Source organism: Budorcas taxicolor, chromosome 18 (genome assembly GCF_023091745.1).
Source record: "Budorcas taxicolor isolate Tak-1 chromosome 18, Takin1.1, whole genome shotgun sequence".
Taxonomy (NCBI): Eukaryota; Metazoa; Chordata; class Mammalia; order Artiodactyla; family Bovidae; genus Budorcas; species Budorcas taxicolor.
The window spans coordinates 49,520,842-49,539,471 of record NC_068927.1 but is presented as its reverse complement, the minus strand read 5'-3'; the positions used below and the strand labels follow the sequence as shown (position 1 = coordinate 49,539,471).

The window sequence follows — 18,630 nt, the reverse complement described above, 5'->3', positions numbered from 1 at the left end:
TGTCTCTAAATCCTCTGCTCTTGTATCCAACTTCAAGCCTCACTTTTTTTTACAAACAGGTGCCACTCTCGTCTTCCCACTTATTCACTTAGCAAGCCTATTGCATGTCTCTGTTTTTGGCACTGGGGCCTGTCCTCCTGAGCTGACACTTGGCTGTCCCTGACTCGCTTAATGGCACTTCCCTCCTTCCAGCTGCTCAGGACAAAAAGGGCAAAAATAATGGCCTCATCCTTAATCCCTATCCCTTTGACCCTGATATCCAGTCTGGCAGAAAATCCAGTTGGCTCTGCCCTCAAAATACAACCAGACTCTTCTGCCTTTCCTCATTCCACAGAAACGCCTGTGTTATCCACTGTCACCCTCCATCTGCCCCTTCCCGCCCCATCTCCCTCCTCCAGCTCTGCTCACTCCCATAGTCTGTTCCCACAAGCAGCTCAGGAACCCTGTGAACCTTAGTCAGGCCACCTCCAGGCCTGCTCAGAACTCTCTTGTGGCTCCATCTCATACAGGGTAAAAGTCAAGATTCCCCCCCCCCCCCCACCTCCATCACCACAGCCCACAAGGCCCTAACAATCTGTTCCCATCCCCTCTCTGCCCTCATCTCTATAATCCACCCCTCTCACTCTCCTCCAGCCAAACTAGATCTCCTTTCTGTGACTGCAACAGACCAACTTCATCCCAATCTCAGGGCCTTTGCACATGTGGTTCCCTCTGTCAGAAGTATTAATAGCTTTCCTACTGTTTGGTTGTAAAACTATGTACTTCATTAGACAGTTTAGTCAGTGTCTGAGCATGGGGAAGGCAGGGAGCAGGTCAATCTAGCTTGCCTATTTTTCCATACATACATCCAGAACAACTGGGGTACTCAATACTTGGTTGAATATTATTCCCACTTGGTTACTGTCCATCTTTTTCTTTCCATCTCTGTCTTTTCTTATTCTGTCTCTCTATCTTTCTCTATTTTTCTGTCTTCACGTCTGTCTATATTTCTCTCTCTCTTCATATATATATATTCTTTTTTAACTGGACATTTACATTGATAAATATACCCAAATCTTTGTACAATTATCCAATTGATTCCTTTACAATAAATGTCTAACATCAGAATTACTTATGCCAAAAGACATATCTTTTTAGCTTCTGGTATAATTTGACAAAATCCTCCAAAATGTTTCACTTTATTTTCATTCTTCTTTTAATTTATTTTTAATTGGAGGATAATTGCTTTACAGCGTTGCATTGGTTTCTGCCGTACCACAATGAAAATCAGCCATAAGCATACATATTTCCCCTCCCTCTCGAACCTCCCTCCCACTAAATATATAAAATTTCTTTTTTCCTGTGTCTCTCAATCTCAGTTTCTCTCTCAGTCTTTCTTTCTCTCAATCCCATGCTCAAACCCTGAGGGTTCAAGCATGACCACCCCCAGTCCCCTTCCTGCCCCAGCCTGCAGCCCACCCCTCCCCACTCCAGGCACCCACCTTTTTCTTGAGCACACCGAGTCGCAGGGCCTTGGGGTCTGGGGCAGCATAGGTGAGCCACAGGCCTGAGGCCACGTGCTGCACGAAGCACAGTGACTCCCCATACTTGATTTCCGGGGGGCCCATGCCCTCCACGTCCCGCTTGGGAGCCGTATCCAATTTCTCCTACAGGGGCAGGGGTCAGAGGTCAGCCTCCTCTGCCTGTGAGTTTAATGGGGAATCCCACCCCCGACAAGAGATTGCAAAGTGTGAAGTGGGGCTGGAGTGGAATTTAGAGCTCCAGGTGAGCGCGGGCATTCTGATTGCACCGACCTTGGAGATGCGGAAGCAGAAGGAGGTGGCCTTGGTGTGGGCCTTGCTGGCGTCAACCACCACGAGGCCCTGGTCCTCCACGAGTGCCAGGTACCGCCCAGTGGTGACATGCCGGATGCGGAGTGGCTGGCCCCACCGCAGGTGGCTCCCACTCCAGCTGCAAAGGATAAGGACAAGGTGGGGGTCAGAGGGGCCCCAAGTCTCCCAGTGGACACCACAGTCTTTGTTGAAACCTTCTCAAGCCCTCTGCCCTGTTCCAGGGGCCCCCAAGCCTTCCTCTGAGCCTTCAGATATTTCTTAGGATCCCCAGGTCTCCCTCAGGAACCCCAAACTTCTCTCAAGCCCTCATCGCTTCCTCGGAGCTTCCCCAGATAATTCTGGTGCACCCAGGTTTCCCAGATCTGTCATTTTCTCCCCTCCACTCCCCACAGTTTCAGTCAGCACCCCCAATCTCCCCCTCAGGAACCCTCACCACCTCTAAGATCCCTAAGGACCTTCATTGCTCCCTTAGGGACCCCAGATTTTCCCTCAGAACCCTCCAGTCTCTTCCTCAGCTCTTCCTTCAAAATGCTCTTCTCCTCCCAGGCCCCCCAGGAACCCCTCACATACCCCTGCAGCCTGCCTCCCCCAACCCAACACCTACCTGATTCTCAGTGGTTCCAGTCTCCAGAGGGAGCGGGCGTGGGTACACACAGATCCCCCCTCATAGTAGACAAGTCTGGATACATGGAAGATAGTGAGGTCAAGGGTTCAGGGTCCAGTCCCCCCAGCCAAACTCTGCCACCCACCCCCCAGCCCCAAGACCCCAGACCCTCTTGTCCCCAAGCCCAGACCTGCGCTGGTCCTCACTGTCAGCAGGGGAAATGGTCAGACATTCATCCATGTGTCCATGGAAGAGGCGGAGGACGTGGCCACCAGTCACATAGCCTGGATGAGAAGCAAGGGGAGCTGGAGCCCCATATGGTCTGGAACCAAAACTGGGGGCCTGCCTTCTGCCCTGTGGGAAGCTGGGGACCGGGTCTGGGGGTCTGCAATAGGACATCTGAGTTTGAAGGTACAAAGTGGTAGTCTGAGATTTGGGCTCAGTTTGAGACCTGAGCTGGGGGCATGAGATTTGGGGTCTGAGGTGGGGGATCTAAATTTGAGGGTCTGGGTGTGTGGGGCTGAGGTTGGGAGGTTTGCAGGTCTGGGGTTTAAAGGTCTGAGTTTGGATTTTTGAGATTGGGTTAGAGAATGTCAGCAGAGATTTGGGTCTAATATTCCCTGACACTGGGGTCTGAGTTCCAGGGCTTGCTTTGGGGCCTGGGTTTAGAAGTACAGCGGTTGGATCTGAAGTTGGGATCTGAATTTTGAGTGTTACTTTGGAGGTCTAAGGCTAGTGTCTGCAGTTTGAGGTCTGAGGTTTGAAAGTTTTAACTTTTGGGTGTGAGTCTGGGGAGATAGGAGCTTTGTAGTTACAAGTTGGTGGATTTGAGTATCAGGGTCTGAGATTAAGGCCTGAATTTTGTTATCTGTGACTTGAGTCTCAGCTTGGGTCTAGCTTAGGGCCCTGAGGTTTGAGGTGTGAGATTTGGGGTCACAGTTTTGGGGTCACAGTTTATTTAGGGTTTTAGCATGGCAGTCTGAACTAGGAAATGGTATTGGAGATTTGAAGTTAAAGTTGGAGGTGTGAGGTTGTTTGGCTGAGTTTGAGGTCTGAATTAGGGGTCTTAGATTGGAGATCTGAGTTTGAATTTGGGGGGCTAGTTTTGGGGGTTGAGGGATAAACTTGTGCTTGCCTTTAGAGGCTTTGATTCTGAGAGATAAGCTCCAAATTTAATGTTTCAAGCTTTGGATTAGAGTTCAGGGATCTGACCTCTAGGACTTGAGTTTGGCATCTAAGCTTTGGAGTCTGAATTTAGAATCTGACCATCAGTTTGGAGATTTGAGCTCTAGAGTCTCAGACTTGGGGTCAGTTGGAGATCCAAGAGTGAGGGTTATAATTGGGAGATCTAGATTTGGGGTCCGAGGAGTGATGTTGGAGGTCTGCTTTTGGGGATATCTGCTTAGGGTCTAGAAGTGTGGGGTCCTCACCCTCTTCACAGCCAGAGCAGATGGGGTTCATGTTCCACAGTGTCTGCATGAAGGAGGCATCAACCTGGAGCTCCCCACTGGCTGTCGACAGGTGCTGGAGGCCACCAGGATGTGGGGGTCAGAGATGATAGGGTGTGAACAATAGTTCCAGAGTCAGTCAGAAACCAAGGTGGAAGCCAAGAAATGGGCAGACAGAAAATTAGAGGTCACAGATCAGGAAATGGAGATCAAGTCAGGAAATGGGGCATCAGAAACCAGAAACTGGATGGAAACCAGAAATTGGATGAAACCAGAAACTGGGAGTCAGGACACTGGGGCCAGAGACCAAGCAAACCCATGATGAGGAGATGGGGTGGATCCCATGAACCCCCAGCCCCAGGGGGCAGTAGGCACTGTGGTCAGGGAGGGACTGCTCACCAGGTAGCGCTCGGAGGAGACACTGACAAGAATGAGGTCATCGCCAACTCGGACCTTCTCTCCTTCTGACCTCTGCTTGGAGGCTGGGTGCGTCGTCCACCAACAGGCCTCTCCTATGGGTGGGGGCGGGAAGGGCTCTCTGGATGCGTGTGTGTGTGCGCCCAGTCAGTCATGTCCGACTCTTTGCGACCCCCTGGACTGTAGCCCACCAGGCTCCTCTGTCCATGGAATTTTCCAGGTAACAATGCTCCTCCTCAAGGCATTCCCAGCCACGAAGCCTTCCAAACCCTCCTCCCCAAACTCTCCTATTACTTCTGCCTCATAGTTTCCCATTCCCACCCTCAGACTCTCTGCCTAGAGTTCCCCCACGTCTACCCAAGTCTCTCCGTCCAGAATATGTCCATCCACACCCCAAGACTCTCAGCTCCAAAGGTCTGGGGTGCAGGTCTGCACCCCAGCTCACTGCCTGCGGTGGCCCCATCACCCCCTGTTCTTCCAGCGCCTGCACCTATTGCATCCTCCTGAAGTCCCACGTCGAAGGCCAGCTTGTCAGTCATGGAGCGGGAGGTGGTGAGGCAGCTCAGGTACTAGGGTTGGAGCGGGCAGTCAGCCTCCTGGTGGGCATTGCCCCCTCGCCCCCTGCCCCGCCCTCTCCTGGAGGCACTCACCATGCCGCTGTGTGCATGCCGGAGCAGGATGGCATGGCCATACAGGAGTGTCCTGTGTCCCCCACCCTGGGACGACTGTGGGGGCACGGAGGGCGCAGAGTGAGAACAGGCCCCTCGAAACATCTGGCCTACCAGGGGGGAATATGCTCCCCAGAAAACACCATGCTCAGGCTTGGATTCGAAGAGAACTCAGCTCAGACCAGAAGCAGATTTTCTGCGTCAGCTTCCCTGCTTCCATGGGGAAGCAGGGTCTGGTCTCTGAGAAGCCTGTGGATGGGGTGTTTTATATTCCCCAAAACCCACTCTGTCCCCCTCGCCTCCTTCAACTTGTTAGCCAGGGCCCAAAGTCACCCAGGGAGCTGAACCCCTCTTCCAGAGGTTCAGATACCTAGGGTCACTCAGGAAAGCCCCTGTATCTCATGTTCCATGGACCCTGGCCCCCCTGCTGTCACCCGTCATAACACGTCTGTGCACCGGTATCATCCTGCCAGTTGTTACCCTGGAGCATCGTCCACAGAGACCTGCCCTGTGCTGCCACCACCCCCTCACCCCTGGGCACAAGGCGACTCAGCCCCTCTTGGAGGGGTGGGTACACCCAGGTGCTCAAAGACATCATGCCCCCATCACATGTCCATCACATGCCCATGCTCTGAGGGGGCCATGTGATGGGGCCACGTGATCACATGGCAGACCCACTCCTGGACCAGAGGGGACCCACACTTGGGGCGGCAGGAGGTGATGAGGGGAGAGGTCCCATGCGGAGAAGAGCTGGGAGCGGGGTTGGAGGAAAGGAAAAGAGGAGGAAGGAGCAGGTGGGGGAACAGGGGGCTCAAGAGCCCCCACCCTCTTCCTTCCTGCCTGCCTGGCCTTTTCTGGGCTCCACAGACCTTGACAACCGGGGTGGGGGAGATCCCCAACCCCTATGTGCAGGATGTGGGCCCAAGAGGCAGGCCTGGGGTCAGGAGAGGTGGCAAGAACAGATGACACCCAAGGCCAGACCTACCCACTTATCCAAATTGAGGGCCTGCGGGGGGCAGGGCAGAGAGAGGAAGAAGAGAGGACGGTAAATGACCCCCAGGTCCTCCCACCCATCCCCGCCACCCATCCCGCCCGGAGGAGCCTCACCTCCACGCCGGCCTCCACAGTGTTGGCCAGCATCTCCTGTAGGGCTCGGACAGACAGGGACTGCTCCAGGACGAAGCAACAGATGGCCAGGTCGGGGGGTACATTCTGGGGGGCGGGTAGGGAGAGGTGAACGGGGCCCTGAAAGCTCCAAAGTGCTGGTGCACCCCCTGCCCCTAATCGATATACCCACACCCCGACCTGACCCCAACCCTCCAAGAAGCCCTGCCCTCTGTCGCCCACTTCAGACACTCCACAGCCCCGCCAACATCCCAGGAAACACCTCTGTTCTCCTCCTCCTGCACACCCCTTTATCCCGCCCGAACCTCACAGAAGTTTCCACACCCCGCCTAATCGCATAGGAGGCCTCAGCAGCCCGCCCCCCCACCGCGCCCTCCTCCCGCAGACACACTGCGCCCATTCCAACGCTGGAGCCTCCTCCTGGCCCTCCCCGCAGAGAACCCCCACCTCCCGCCATCACCAGCAGACAGGCCTAGCTCCTGCCCCTCCCTCAGACAACGGCGGTCACAGATTCACACCGCCCCGCTGAGCCTCCCCCCCCAAGTACCTCAGGCCCCCAGCCGCCTCCTCCGTCAGTCTCCAGATCCCCTCCCTTTCCCAGCCCCGAGACCATCCCCCCCAGGTCACCTCCTCCCTCAGATCCTAAGTACACCTCAGGCTCAGACCCCAAACTCCCTCCACTTCTCAGCTTCCAGCCCCCTCCCTGGTCAGCCCCCTGCTAGCACCCCCTGACCCTCCCGGCCCTTCTGCCTTGTATTGAAGACCCTCCGCCCCCCGCCCCTCCCTTTTCAGGCCTCCGCCCACCCCAGACCTCGCCCCTTTCCCTCGTGGGGAGAGCACCCCCTCTCCAGACCCCCCCAGACCCCCTTCTTCAGGTCCCAGCCTCTCTACTCGTCAGCCCCCTCTCCCTTTGTCCCGCACAGACCTGGGCGTTGCTGGTGGGCTCCAGGAAGCAGAGGCGGTTGCCGAAGCCCTCGGCGGCCAGGCAGAGCTTGAGCTGCTCCTTGAGCACCGTGGCGCTGCACTGCAGGACCACCTCGTCGTCCTGGGGGCGGGCGGAGCGTCAGGGGCGGCGCCGCCCCAAGACACCGCCCCCCGGTCCACCCCTTCCCCTCGTGGAAGACACTACTAGTAACGCCCACCCTCTCCAGCTATCCAGTAGGGGCTCGTGTTGAGGGCGCTGCATGCTTCTAAAATCCCCATGAGATCCGAGCCAGTGTCATCCCAGTGTTAAAATATGGAAACTGAGGCTCAATGAGGGGACATGGCTTGTCCAAGGCCAGATGGTTGATAAGAGGAGGAACTGGTATTTGAACTCCAGTCCAACGGTCTCCGGACTTCCCAGGTGGCGCCCTGGTAAAGAACCTGCCTGCCAAGGCAGGAGACGTAAGAGACGAGGGTTCTGTCCCTGGGTCCGGAAGAGTACCTAGAGGAGGGCATGACAACCTACTCCAGTATTCTTGCCTGGAATCATGGGCAATCTCATGGGCAGAGGAGCCTGACGGGCTACAGTCCATGCGGTTGCAAAGAGTTTGACACGACTGAAGCGACTTAGCATGCGCCCACGCCAAGTGGCTCCAGAGGACTCCCAGATGGGGTCCACGAGGATGGGAAATATGGGCGCCTGGAGTTAAATGGCTTTTAAGCTCAGTGTTCTCTAACTTCTCTTTTGTGTGTTGTTTTAATAGTAATTATCATTTAAGGAGTGCAGTCTAGTGACTCTTGAATGCAGTGCCAGAGCCTGGACTGGATCCTGGATGAAGGGGAGATGCTGTGAAGACGGTATAGAGACAGCTAGTGACAGGTGAATACAGCCTGTGAATTAGATGATGGTATCACAGCCATAGGAAATCTGGGGTTTTTTTTGTTTTTTGTTTTTTGGCCCTGCCGCACTGCATGTGAATCTTAGTTTCCCAACCAGGGATCGAACCCATGTCACCTGCATTGAAATCGTGGAGTTTTAACCACTGGACCACCAGCAAAGTTCCCATGAAATCTGATTTTGATAACCGTGCTGTGGTTTTGTGAGAGACCACCAACAATAACCAAGTGTTAGTCACTAAGTTGTATCTGATTCTTTGAGGCCCCATGGACTATAGTCCGCCAGGCTCCTCTGTCCTTGGGATTCTCCAGGCAAGAATACTAGAGTGAGTTGTCATTCCCTTCTCCAGGGGATTTTCGCAACCCAAGGATCAAATCCAGGTCTCCAGCATTGCAGGTGGATTCTTCACCATCTGAACCATCATCTTCCCCTTTGTAAGAGAGAGTCCTTGTTTTTTAAGAATCAGACACTGAAGGATTTAGGAGGTAAGGTTATCGTGTCCACAGCCTGCTCTCAAACAGTTTAGGAAAAGACATTTGGAGAGAGGGAGAGGGAGAAGGGAAGCGAATGCATCTTAACATCTGGGGGAAATGACTGAAGGCCACATGGGAGTCCTCTGAGCTAACCTCACAACTTTTCTCTAAGCTTGAAATAAATTAAAAATGTAGGTAAAATAAACAACCTTCTGAGATAAGTCCTAGTATTTGAACTTGTGGAAACACGGGCCCAGAGAGGTGAAGTAACTTGCCTGAGGTCACACAGTTGGAATATGGCATAGCTGAGATTTCATCCCAATGCTGCGGCTCTATATGCCACACACCACCTTTATTTTTCTCCATTCAAACCCAGGCCTTTGGCAGTGAAAGTGCTGGACCTCTAGGGAATTCCCAATATGCCTCACTCTTAGAACACTAGACTACTTCTTGATATGTTAGTTGAGTAGCGTATATTCCATTTATAACTAATATAAATGTACTTAGGGGCATGCTCAACACTTTTACTGACAGAGGTTTCAATCAAAACTGATGGGGGGAAAAATACTGATGGAGACTTCAGTGTTTAATCACCAAGTAAGGCAGTGATTATTCCATTTTACAGCCAAGGAAATAGGTTCAAGGAGGTGAGGTGTCCTGCCGGAAGTCACACAGCCCCTAGTCCTTCCAGCAAACCCTGGGCTTCACTCCCCACAGACAGCCCTCTTTCTTTCTATCCAGCCTGGGAGGAGAGGTCCCAGGACTACTCTGTTCTATAACCCCCAAACCTGACATCCGGGCATATGCTATCTATTCAAAGGGATTGTATGGTTTGCATTTATCAAGCACCTACTGTCTGCTAGACTTCATGCTCAGGGCTTTACATGCATCTAATGAACACTGAGCATCTGTTCTGTGCTAGACACCGACTACATGTGGATATAAAACAGCAAATAAAGCAGGCAAAATCCCTGGCTGTGGTGCTGACATCCTTATGGGAGATGTAATGAACAGGTGAATCAGGGACTTCCCTAGTGGTCCAGTGGTTAAGTCTCCATGCTTCAATCGGAGGGGGCATGAGTTCAATCCCTGGTCTGGGAACCTAAGATCCTGCATGCTGCTTGGTGAAGGAAAAAAACAGGTGATTCAATTTATAATTTTAATTTCAGAGATAAGTGCTATCAGGGTGATGTAAGTGAGTGGCTCTTGGGGTAGAGATGACATCCGTGAGGCGGGTGAAGTGACCGCCTCTGCAAGGAGGTGACATTTGAGCTGAACCTTGTCTGAATAACAAGAAAGAATCAGGCCTGATCATCTCTGGAGGAAGAATGTTCCAGGAAGAGGAGGCAGCCTGTGCAAAGGCCTGGGGCTGAGGGTGTTCAGAAAAAGCAAGGGAGGGACTTCCTTGGTAGTCCAGTGGCTAAGACTCTGTGCTTCCAATACAGGGGGCCCAAGGTTTGATCCCTGGTCTGGGAGCTAGATCCCACATGCTGCAACTAAGACCTGGTGCAGCCAAATAAATGAATAATTAATTAAAAAATAGAAAAAGCAAGGGAGACAGCCTCGTGGTGCTGCCTTCAAGAGTAAGGGAGAAAGTGGGAGATGAGCTCAGAGAGATATTTGCATGTACCCCTTGAACCCTTAGAGTACATATTGTACTCATTTTCCAGACTGGGAAATTGAGGCTCAGAAAGAAAAATAAAAACCACTTGCCCAAAGTAAGGAAACAGGTAGATGGCAAAACCAAGATGTAAACCAGAGACAGTGAGCCTAATCCCTATGCCAATGATTCTCTAACCTTCTCCTGCATCAGAATGAAGTGGGAGGAGGCTGGCTAAAAAGGCAACTTCCTAGCTGCCCTACTCTCTCCCTCAACACCAAGAGCCTGATTCAGTAGCTCTGGGGTCCGCGGGGAATCTGGACCATTAACCAGCCCCCAGGAGGTTCTGACCTGGGCCAAGCTTTGATGAGCCCCAGCCTGCACAGGGCTGGATGTTGCCACCCATCAGAAGGAAATGAAAGGAATTTGGGGACCATGGCCATCATGCTTAAAAAGTGAAATAAAAGTAGAGCAAGAACAGAAAATAGCAACATGCCCCTCCTGTTCTAGGGCTACCTACATTTTACGAAACTTGTTTCAGTTAAAAATAGGCGTGTGTGAATGAAGCTAATTCGAGCATAATATCATGAACTGGAGGCAACCCAAATGTCCATCAGCAGGTGAACCAATAAACAAATTGCAGCATATTCACAAAGGAATATTTAGCAACAAAAAAGGAATGAATTATTAATACAAGCTACATAGATTAATGTCAAAAATATTACAGTGTGCAAAAGAAGCAAGACAAATGAGCATATACTTTACATGAAACACGGTTAGTGACTAATGGAATCTATGGTGACATAAAGCAGATGGGCATGATGATTACTGAAGAGAGCCCAACGGAACTTTCTGGGGTAAAGGAAATGTCTTATGTCTTGATTATGATAGTGGTCACATGGGCATGTACAGCTTGTCAACTATAACACCTAAAATGGGTACAATTTATTGCCTGTCAATTATAACTCGATAAAGTTGACTTTTATAATATATGTGTATAGACGCATGTACTGGGTTGCAATATGAAATATTTTTCTTTCCGGTGGGATGAGAGTTTGAGAAAATCACCCAATAACCTCAAAAAAGTTCAGGAAGATGGACCCAGTCTGGGGCCAAGAGATGCCAAGGCCAGGCCTCTAGAACTCAATGCTGGTTACCCAGGCAAGTCAGAGTCCAGTTTTCCTCTTGTGAAAGCAGGAGAGCTGTACCCAGGGGCATCCAGAGATGACACTTCCTGGCCTTGACCTTGGTCAGTCACTCCGCCATTCAGGCCTCGGTTTCCCTCAAAACCCCCAGGGAGATAAAGATAGGGCCCTACCTCAGAAGATAGAGCGGCAAGGATATAATTAGATGCCTCAGGAGGCTGAGGCCCTGGGCATGGCGCCTGACATAGAGTGGCTGCTCAAGGGCTCATAGCCATGCCCATGGTCTTATTAGGGCTGGGGGGCAGGGCAGGGCCCAACCCATGATGTCTGCTAAGGGGTTGGGGCTGGGGCAAGCGTCTAGGGTGAAGCTAGGCCTCCTCCCGTGGCCGAATGTCCAGCTGCCCCCATCCTTCACTACCAGCCCCAGCTGTTCATTCCTCCCTCCCAGGAAACCAGAGCTGGCTCACCAGGGTCCTATTCTGGGGCCGGAATGCTGTGTCAGCATTTCCCAGGGCCCGGAGGGGGTGGGGAAGGGCTAGTGCAGGATCAGCAGACCTGGCCCAGGAGCGAGAACGTCCCCTCCCCTCCTCACACCCCCACGCCCAGCAGAACCACTGGGAGGAAAAATGGGAAGGACTCTGAGATGGGCAGCCCCTCCTCCATCCTCTCTCCCTGTCCCCTGCCCAGGCCCCAGAAAAACGGTCTATTCTGGGAGGGACACCTGTTGCTCCAATTCTCTGCCCTGCCCCCCACCCCCAGCCAAGGATCAGAGATGCGGGGAGAGACACAGTCTTTGACACTGAAGACGTGGTGTGAAACGCAGATGGCCTGAAGCTGAAGAACAAAGCCAGAGACAGGGAGACAGAGATGGAGAGAGACAGAGGCGCAGACAACCCGAAGAGACAGATCCGGAGAGACACCACCCAGAGACCATTAGCATCCATATTTGACCCTCCTCCCCAAGACCAAGTGGGGGAAGAAAGAAGACCCAGAACCAGAGGGACCCTCAGGAGACCCTCCAGGGTTGGGAGTTCAAAGGAGTTCGGTCCTTCAACCCACACCAGCCCCCTTCCCAAGAATTTAAATAGGTCAGAGTCTGAAGCAAGAAGAGAATTAGGGCTAGGTGGGGGGTGGGGGAGGGGGCAGCTAAATTAAGCTCAGGAACTAGAACCATCTTCCCCAAGTGCCTGCTTCCAGAGAAGTGGGAGGGGGGTGCTCTCTCAGCGGCCCCGTTCTCTGGGACAAATTGCTAGTGTCAGAGAAGGTGGCGGAAGACACCCCTACTCCCCATTTTGCAGTCCCAAATTCTGCTGGTTCTCTGGCAAGGAAGGTAGGGGAAGACTGAGAGAGAAAAACAGAGAAACAGTGACAGTCACCCAAAGGGACAGAGGAAGATACCGTGAGTCTCAGTGTCCACAAGCAATCAGGACAGCGAGTTCAGAGACAAAGAGACACTCAGAGGGACCCGAGAGAGTCCCAGAGACCCCAACACAGAGATACGCACCGTCCGCAGAAACTGGACCTCATCCTCGCCCTCTCCTCCGTCACCCATTATGTCGAAGCCCGAGGCGTCTGAAGTCGGACTGAAGTCGGGGACTAAGACGAGGGGGCTGAAGGCCGGGCGGGTGGGCTGGGGGCGGGTTGGGGTCGGAGACCTCTGGGGACGCCAGAGGCACCCGCGGGGTAGATGGAACTGCGTGGAGGACTCGTGTGCTGGACAGAGCTGGGAGGAGGTCCCCGCCCCCGGGCTCCCATTGGACCAGGGCGCCCAAGGCCCCGCCCCCAGACGGTGTCCCGCCCACACACTCCAAACCTCTGCCAAAGGTGTGCTTGGGGTGGGGAGGCTCAGGGGGAGTGTCTATAAGGTAGCTACCGTCTGTCCTCCTACGCCATAGCGCCATCGTTCTCTTATTTCACAGAAAGCAAACTGAGGCTCTGAGTGGTGAAGGCCCTGCTTGATGTCACACAGCAGAGTCGGAATGAGCACCCGGTTCTCCTGGCTTTAAAAATCATCATATAGGGCTTCCCTGGTGGCTCTGGTAAAGAATCTGCCTGCCAGTGCAGGAGACACGGGTTCGATTCCAGGTCCAGGAAGATTCCACCTGCTGTGGAGCAACTAAGTCCATGGGGCACAGCAACTGAGCCTGTACTTTAAAGCCCGGGAGCTGCAACTACTGAGCCAACGTGCAGCAACTACTGAAAGCCGCTCCTTAGAGCCCATGCTCTGCAACAAGAGAAGCCACTGCAACGAGAAGCCCGCAGATTACAACTAGAGTGTAGCCACCACTGGCCGCAACTAGAGAAGTCCACACAGCGACAAAGACCCAGCACAGCCAATAAATAAATAATGAAAATTTTAAATTTTTTTTTTACAAAGAAACGATCGCACACAATGATTAAGAATAAGCCAGACTGGATCCAAATTCCTGCCTTGCCAGTCCTCTGTGTGACCTTGGATAAGTCACTTCACCTCTCTGCGCTTAGTTTCCTCAATTAGTAAGCAGGATATTAATAGCACCTACCTTACAGTGCTGCTGCAAGTATTAAATTAGATTATTTCCAGCACTTAAAACTGTACCAACACATGGGAAGCTGCTATAGAAAATAGTATGGAAGTTTCTTTAGAAAACTAAAAATAGAACTACCATAAGACCCAACAATTCCACTCCTGGGTTTGTATCCAAAAAAAGCAAAATACACTAATTCAAAAAAATACATGCACCCAGTATTCATAGCATTATTTACAATTGCCAAGAGATGGAAGCAACCTAAATATCCATCATCAGATGAATGTATAAAGAAGATATGGTACATACACACAATGGAATACTATTCAGTCATTAAAAAAAGAGTGAAATTTTGCCATTTGAAGCAACATGGATGGATTTGGATGGTATTATGCTAAACAAATGAAATGGCAACCCACTCCAGTGTTCTTTCCTGGCGAATCCCAGGGACGGAGGAGCCTGGTGGGCTGCCGTCTATGGGGTCGCACAGAGTCGGACACAACTGAAGCGACTTAGCAGCAGCATGCTAAGCGAAATAAGTCAGACAGAGAAAGACAAATATGGTATGATATCACTTACATGTGGAACCTAAAAAACACGGCAAGCTAGTGAATATAAAAAAAAAGAAGGTTCACAAATACAGAGAACAAATTAGTGGCTACTAGTGGGGGTAGGGGCAATAAAGAGGAGGGGAGTAGGAGGTACTAACTGTTGGGTGCACGACAGGTTCAAGGACATTATACCACATGGGTAATATAGCCAATATTTTTTAATAACTGTACATGGAAATATCTTTAAAATTGTATTTAAAAACTACCTATACAAGGAAAATCATCTTCATCATCACTATTATAAAAACTGATGAGGAAGGGGTACTAACCATAGCAGATGTCTTTTGTGCACCTGTTGCGTGGCTGGCCCTGAGCTAGGACCTTTTCACTGCATGTCATTTTTTAATTCTCACAACAATCCTGTCACTATTTACATTGTTTAGAGGGGAAATTAAACATGTATAGTCCTTGCCATGTATGGTTTTAAGGACATGACCTAAATAAATAAGGTACAGCTGCTCCCCATACCTGTGGGTTTCCTATTTGCAGATTCAACCAACTGTATATAAGTTATATACATATACTTAAATTATATATACATATATATTTAAATTCAGGGGCTTTCTGGGTGGCTCAGTGGTAAAGAATCCGCCTGTGATGCAGAAGATGCAGGAGACTCAGTGGGTTCAATTTCTGTGTCGGGAAGATCCCTTGGAGGAGGGCATGGCACCTCACTCCAGTATTCTTGCCTTGGAGAATCCCATGGACAGAAGAACCTACAGAAGGCTGCAGTTCATAGGGTTGCACAGAGTCAGACATGACTGAAGAGACTGAGCATGCATTTAAATTCAAGAAGTTTCTGAAAAGCAAAACTTGAATTTGGCACAGGCCTGCAACTATTTCCATAGCATTTACACTGTATTAGGTATTATAAGTAATCTAAAGATGATTTGGGCTTCTCAGGTAGTGCTAGTGGTAAAGAATCCGCCTGCCAATGCAGGAGACATAAGAGACTTGGGTTTGATCCCTGGGTCGGGAAGATCCCCTGGAGGAGGGCATAGCAACCCACTCTAGTATTCTTGCCTGGAGAATCCCATGGACAGAGGAGCCTGGCGAGCTACAGGTCATAGGGTTGCAAGGAGTCAGACATGACTGAAATGACTTAGCACACATGCACAAAGATTATTTAAATGTTGCCAGAGGATGTGTGTGAGTTACATGCAAATACTACACCATTTATACAAAAACGGGACAGATTTTCGTATCCAAGGAGGTCTGGGAACCAAGCCCCTACAGTTGCTGAGGGATGACTGTAGTCCTCACAATAATCTTGGGAAGTCAGTACTTTTATGGTGCTCATTTTCCAGATAAACTGAGCACAGAGAGGTAGAGCAACCTGCCCAAGGTCATACAGAGGCTGAGCCAGGAATTTGACCCCAGAGCCAGGGTTCTTAACCATTTTACTATACTGTCTCTTATATTTGCATAAAATCTCTTAGTTATAGCAAAAAGACACTTTAGCAGAGCCAGGCTACATCCCCTAGAATACTAATCCTCATCTCACCAGGGGCTGCCTGAGCCACCCATGGCCACTAATTGGGCCGCCCTTTATGCAGATGAGGGCCCTGGGCTTTGTAAGTTCGGGAACCCTGAGGTGGGCAACCAGCTCCTTCCTGCTCCTGTGGGGACTGAAGTCCCAAAGTAGGATGCCACACACACCTGGGCCTCCTGCTGGGCAGTTAACTTCTTGCCTCTGGGCCTCAGTTTCTTCATCTGTCCACTAGATTAATTTGGGATAGTTAGGATTGTGAAGATTCCATGAGGAAACCAATCAGAGCCTACCACATGGTAACTGATTGATAAAGGGATCTATTAAAATTATTATTGGGGGATTTCCCTGATGGTCCAGTAGCTAAGGTTTTGTGCTCCCAATACAGGGTGCCCAGTGTTCAATCCCTGGTTGGGGAACTAGATTCCATATGCCACATCCAAGAGTTGCATGCTGCAACTAAAAGGTTCTGCATGCTGGAACTAAGACCCAGTGCAGCCAAATAAATCAATATTAAAAAAAAAATTGGGGGGACTTCCCTGGTGGTCCAGTGGTTAGGACTCTGCACCTATACTGCAGGCAGCACAAATTCAGTCCCTGGTTAGGGAATTAAAATCCCACATGCCATATGGTGCAGGGGAAACAAAAATATCATTAACATGAAACGGTATCCATTAAGCTATACAAAACAATATCTTGCAGTTCAATAAAATTATAGTGATACCTAGAGAGTTGTGTATAATGGACTGCTACATGTTACATAAATACCGATTTACTGATACAACTGTACTATATGGCACACGAGCTTGTACCACATCGTTGGATGGTATAATGCATAATTATATAATTAGATATTTAGGCTAATGTAATTATGTTATCCAATTACATGTTTATCTGTTGTACACTATTTAATGCACACTTGTATATTAAGTATCTAAGATTTTCCTTAGAATTGTGTATATAACAGAAAATTATTCTGTGTCATTGGGCATTATATCATAAGATATTAATAGCATTTCTTTCTCCTGTTAGTCACCATTGCGTGTTTTAGGACCCACCCACATTGCTCCGTGGACATCTTGTCTATGCCTGTTGGAGTTTTGCAGGCCCTTCTGGTGACGGTCTGCTTCTGTTTATTCACCCTCTCATCTGGGAAGGTAACACCCAGGTTGCCCCCAGCTCTCCCCAAATAATGTTGTGGTGAATGTCCTAGTATGTGTCCCTGAGTGGAACCAAGGGATGCACATCCAGGAGCTAAGTGAGGGGGTCACAGCTCTATGCACACATTTGATTTGACCATATTGCCAAGTTGGGGCTTCCCTGGTGGCTCAGGTAGTAAAGAAGCTGCCTGCAATGCGGGAGAGCCGGGCTCAATCCCTGGGTCGGGAAAATCCCCTGGAGAAGGGAATGGCAACCCACTCCATTATTCTTGCCTGGAGAATCCCATGGACAGAGAAGCCTGGCAGGCTGCAATCCATGGGGTCGAAAAGAACTGGACACGACTGAATGACTAACACTTTCACTTTCAGTGCCAAGTGGCCCTCAGGAATGGCTGTCTGCTATCAGTACAAGGAGGGTCCCGAGGTCCCCACAGTCCCAACATCTATTTGGCCTTTTTCCAAGGCCTAATTTTTGCCAGACCAATAGGGTGATTCACTGTTCTTTTAATTTGCCCTTCCCTGATCCCTTACCAATAATTTCTAGCATCTGCTCAGGTGCCTGTCAGAGTTTTGGGTCTCCTCCTCACCTGCTCATCCTCTCTGCCCAGTCTTCTACCAGAATTGGCTATCTTTTTCTCTTGCTGACTTGCAGCTGTTCCTTTTTTATATACATTCTGGATATTCTTCTCATTGATTTTACCTTTTTATTTTTGGCCTTGCTGGGTCTTTGTTGCAGTGTGTGGGCTTTTTCTAGCTGTGGCGCATGGGCCCTAGAGCACACAGGCTCAGCGGTTGCAGGTTTAGTTGCTCCGCAGAATGTGGGATCTTAGTTCCCTAACCAGGGATCAAACCGGCATCCCCTGCATTAGAAGGTGGATTCTTAACTACCGGACCACCAGGGAAGCTCCTCTTATTGATTTTAGACATTTTAAATATAGTTTTTCCTCTCTGTCATTCGATATTTGTTCCACAGTGTCCTCAATTAAAAGAAATCTTTATTTGGATGTTATTAAATGCACCCTTTTTCTGCCTCATAAGTTTTTTGTGGTTTGCTTGAGAAGTCTTTTCCTTTGTGGTTGCTGGTGTTATTGCTGGTATTAACCATCCCTGAGGGCCATGGAATGGCACACGTATATACCGGTGCCCAGAGCTTTCCGATCTCACTCCTTGATCCTTCTTTGAGTCCAGGAGGCCTGGAGACACTTTCTCACTACGAGCTCAGTTCAGTCAGGGCCGTTACATCACCTTGTGTGAAGCAGGTGCCAAGGAGATTGGCTGAGAGTCACAAACAGCACATCACAGAGAGCATCCTTGAGACTGGAGGAGAGAGAAGAGAAAATGCAGGAGGAGGAAAAAGCTGGAGAGGGTCTGAAACCGTATCACATGGCATGGAATGGAAAAGTTAAAGAGAATGCACTCTGTACTTGTCTAAATGTTCCAGTCTGAAAAAAAAAAAAAAATCCATGGTGACTTCTCTCAGTGGAAAAAAGAAAGGAACAAAAATAGACTCCTAGGAACTTCCTTGGTGGTCCAATAGCTAGAACTCTGCACGCCCTATGCAGGGTCCTGGGTTCAATCCCTGGTCAGGGGACTAGATTCCATATGCCTCAACCTAGGACCTGGTGCAGCCAAATAAATAAATATTTTTAAAAATAGACTTATATGAGAGCTTTGGTTGAATGGACTCATTTACTAGGTTTGGCAGAATCATATTGCAACTACTACTCCA

The 18,630-nt window shown here is 50.2% G+C and overlaps 1 protein-coding gene across 2 annotated transcripts in view; it reads right to left on the bottom strand.

Moving 5' to 3' along the window:
- RYR1 (ryanodine receptor 1) overlaps positions 1 to 12,786 on the bottom strand; it is a 126,621-nt gene extending 113,835 nt beyond the window's left edge. For both annotated transcript variants that reach the window (XM_052656509.1, XM_052656510.1), the window contains exons 1-11: positions 12,639 to 12,786; positions 7,020 to 7,139; positions 6,077 to 6,181; positions 4,952 to 5,026; positions 4,792 to 4,870; positions 4,284 to 4,396; positions 3,867 to 3,960; positions 2,627 to 2,720; positions 2,437 to 2,511; positions 1,794 to 1,950; positions 1,482 to 1,646 (exon numbers count right to left, since the gene is read on the bottom strand). In XM_052656509.1, coding sequence (XP_052512469.1) covers positions 1,482 to 1,646; positions 1,794 to 1,950; positions 2,437 to 2,511; positions 2,627 to 2,720; positions 3,867 to 3,960; positions 4,284 to 4,396; positions 4,792 to 4,870; positions 4,952 to 5,026; positions 6,077 to 6,181; positions 7,020 to 7,139; positions 12,639 to 12,686 — 1,125 coding nt within the window. In that variant the 5' untranslated portion in view covers positions 12,687 to 12,786. The remainder of the gene's footprint in view (positions 1 to 1,481; positions 1,647 to 1,793; positions 1,951 to 2,436; positions 2,512 to 2,626; positions 2,721 to 3,866; positions 3,961 to 4,283; positions 4,397 to 4,791; positions 4,871 to 4,951; positions 5,027 to 6,076; positions 6,182 to 7,019; positions 7,140 to 12,638) is intronic.
- Positions 12,787 to 18,630: the final 5,844 nt, after the last annotated feature.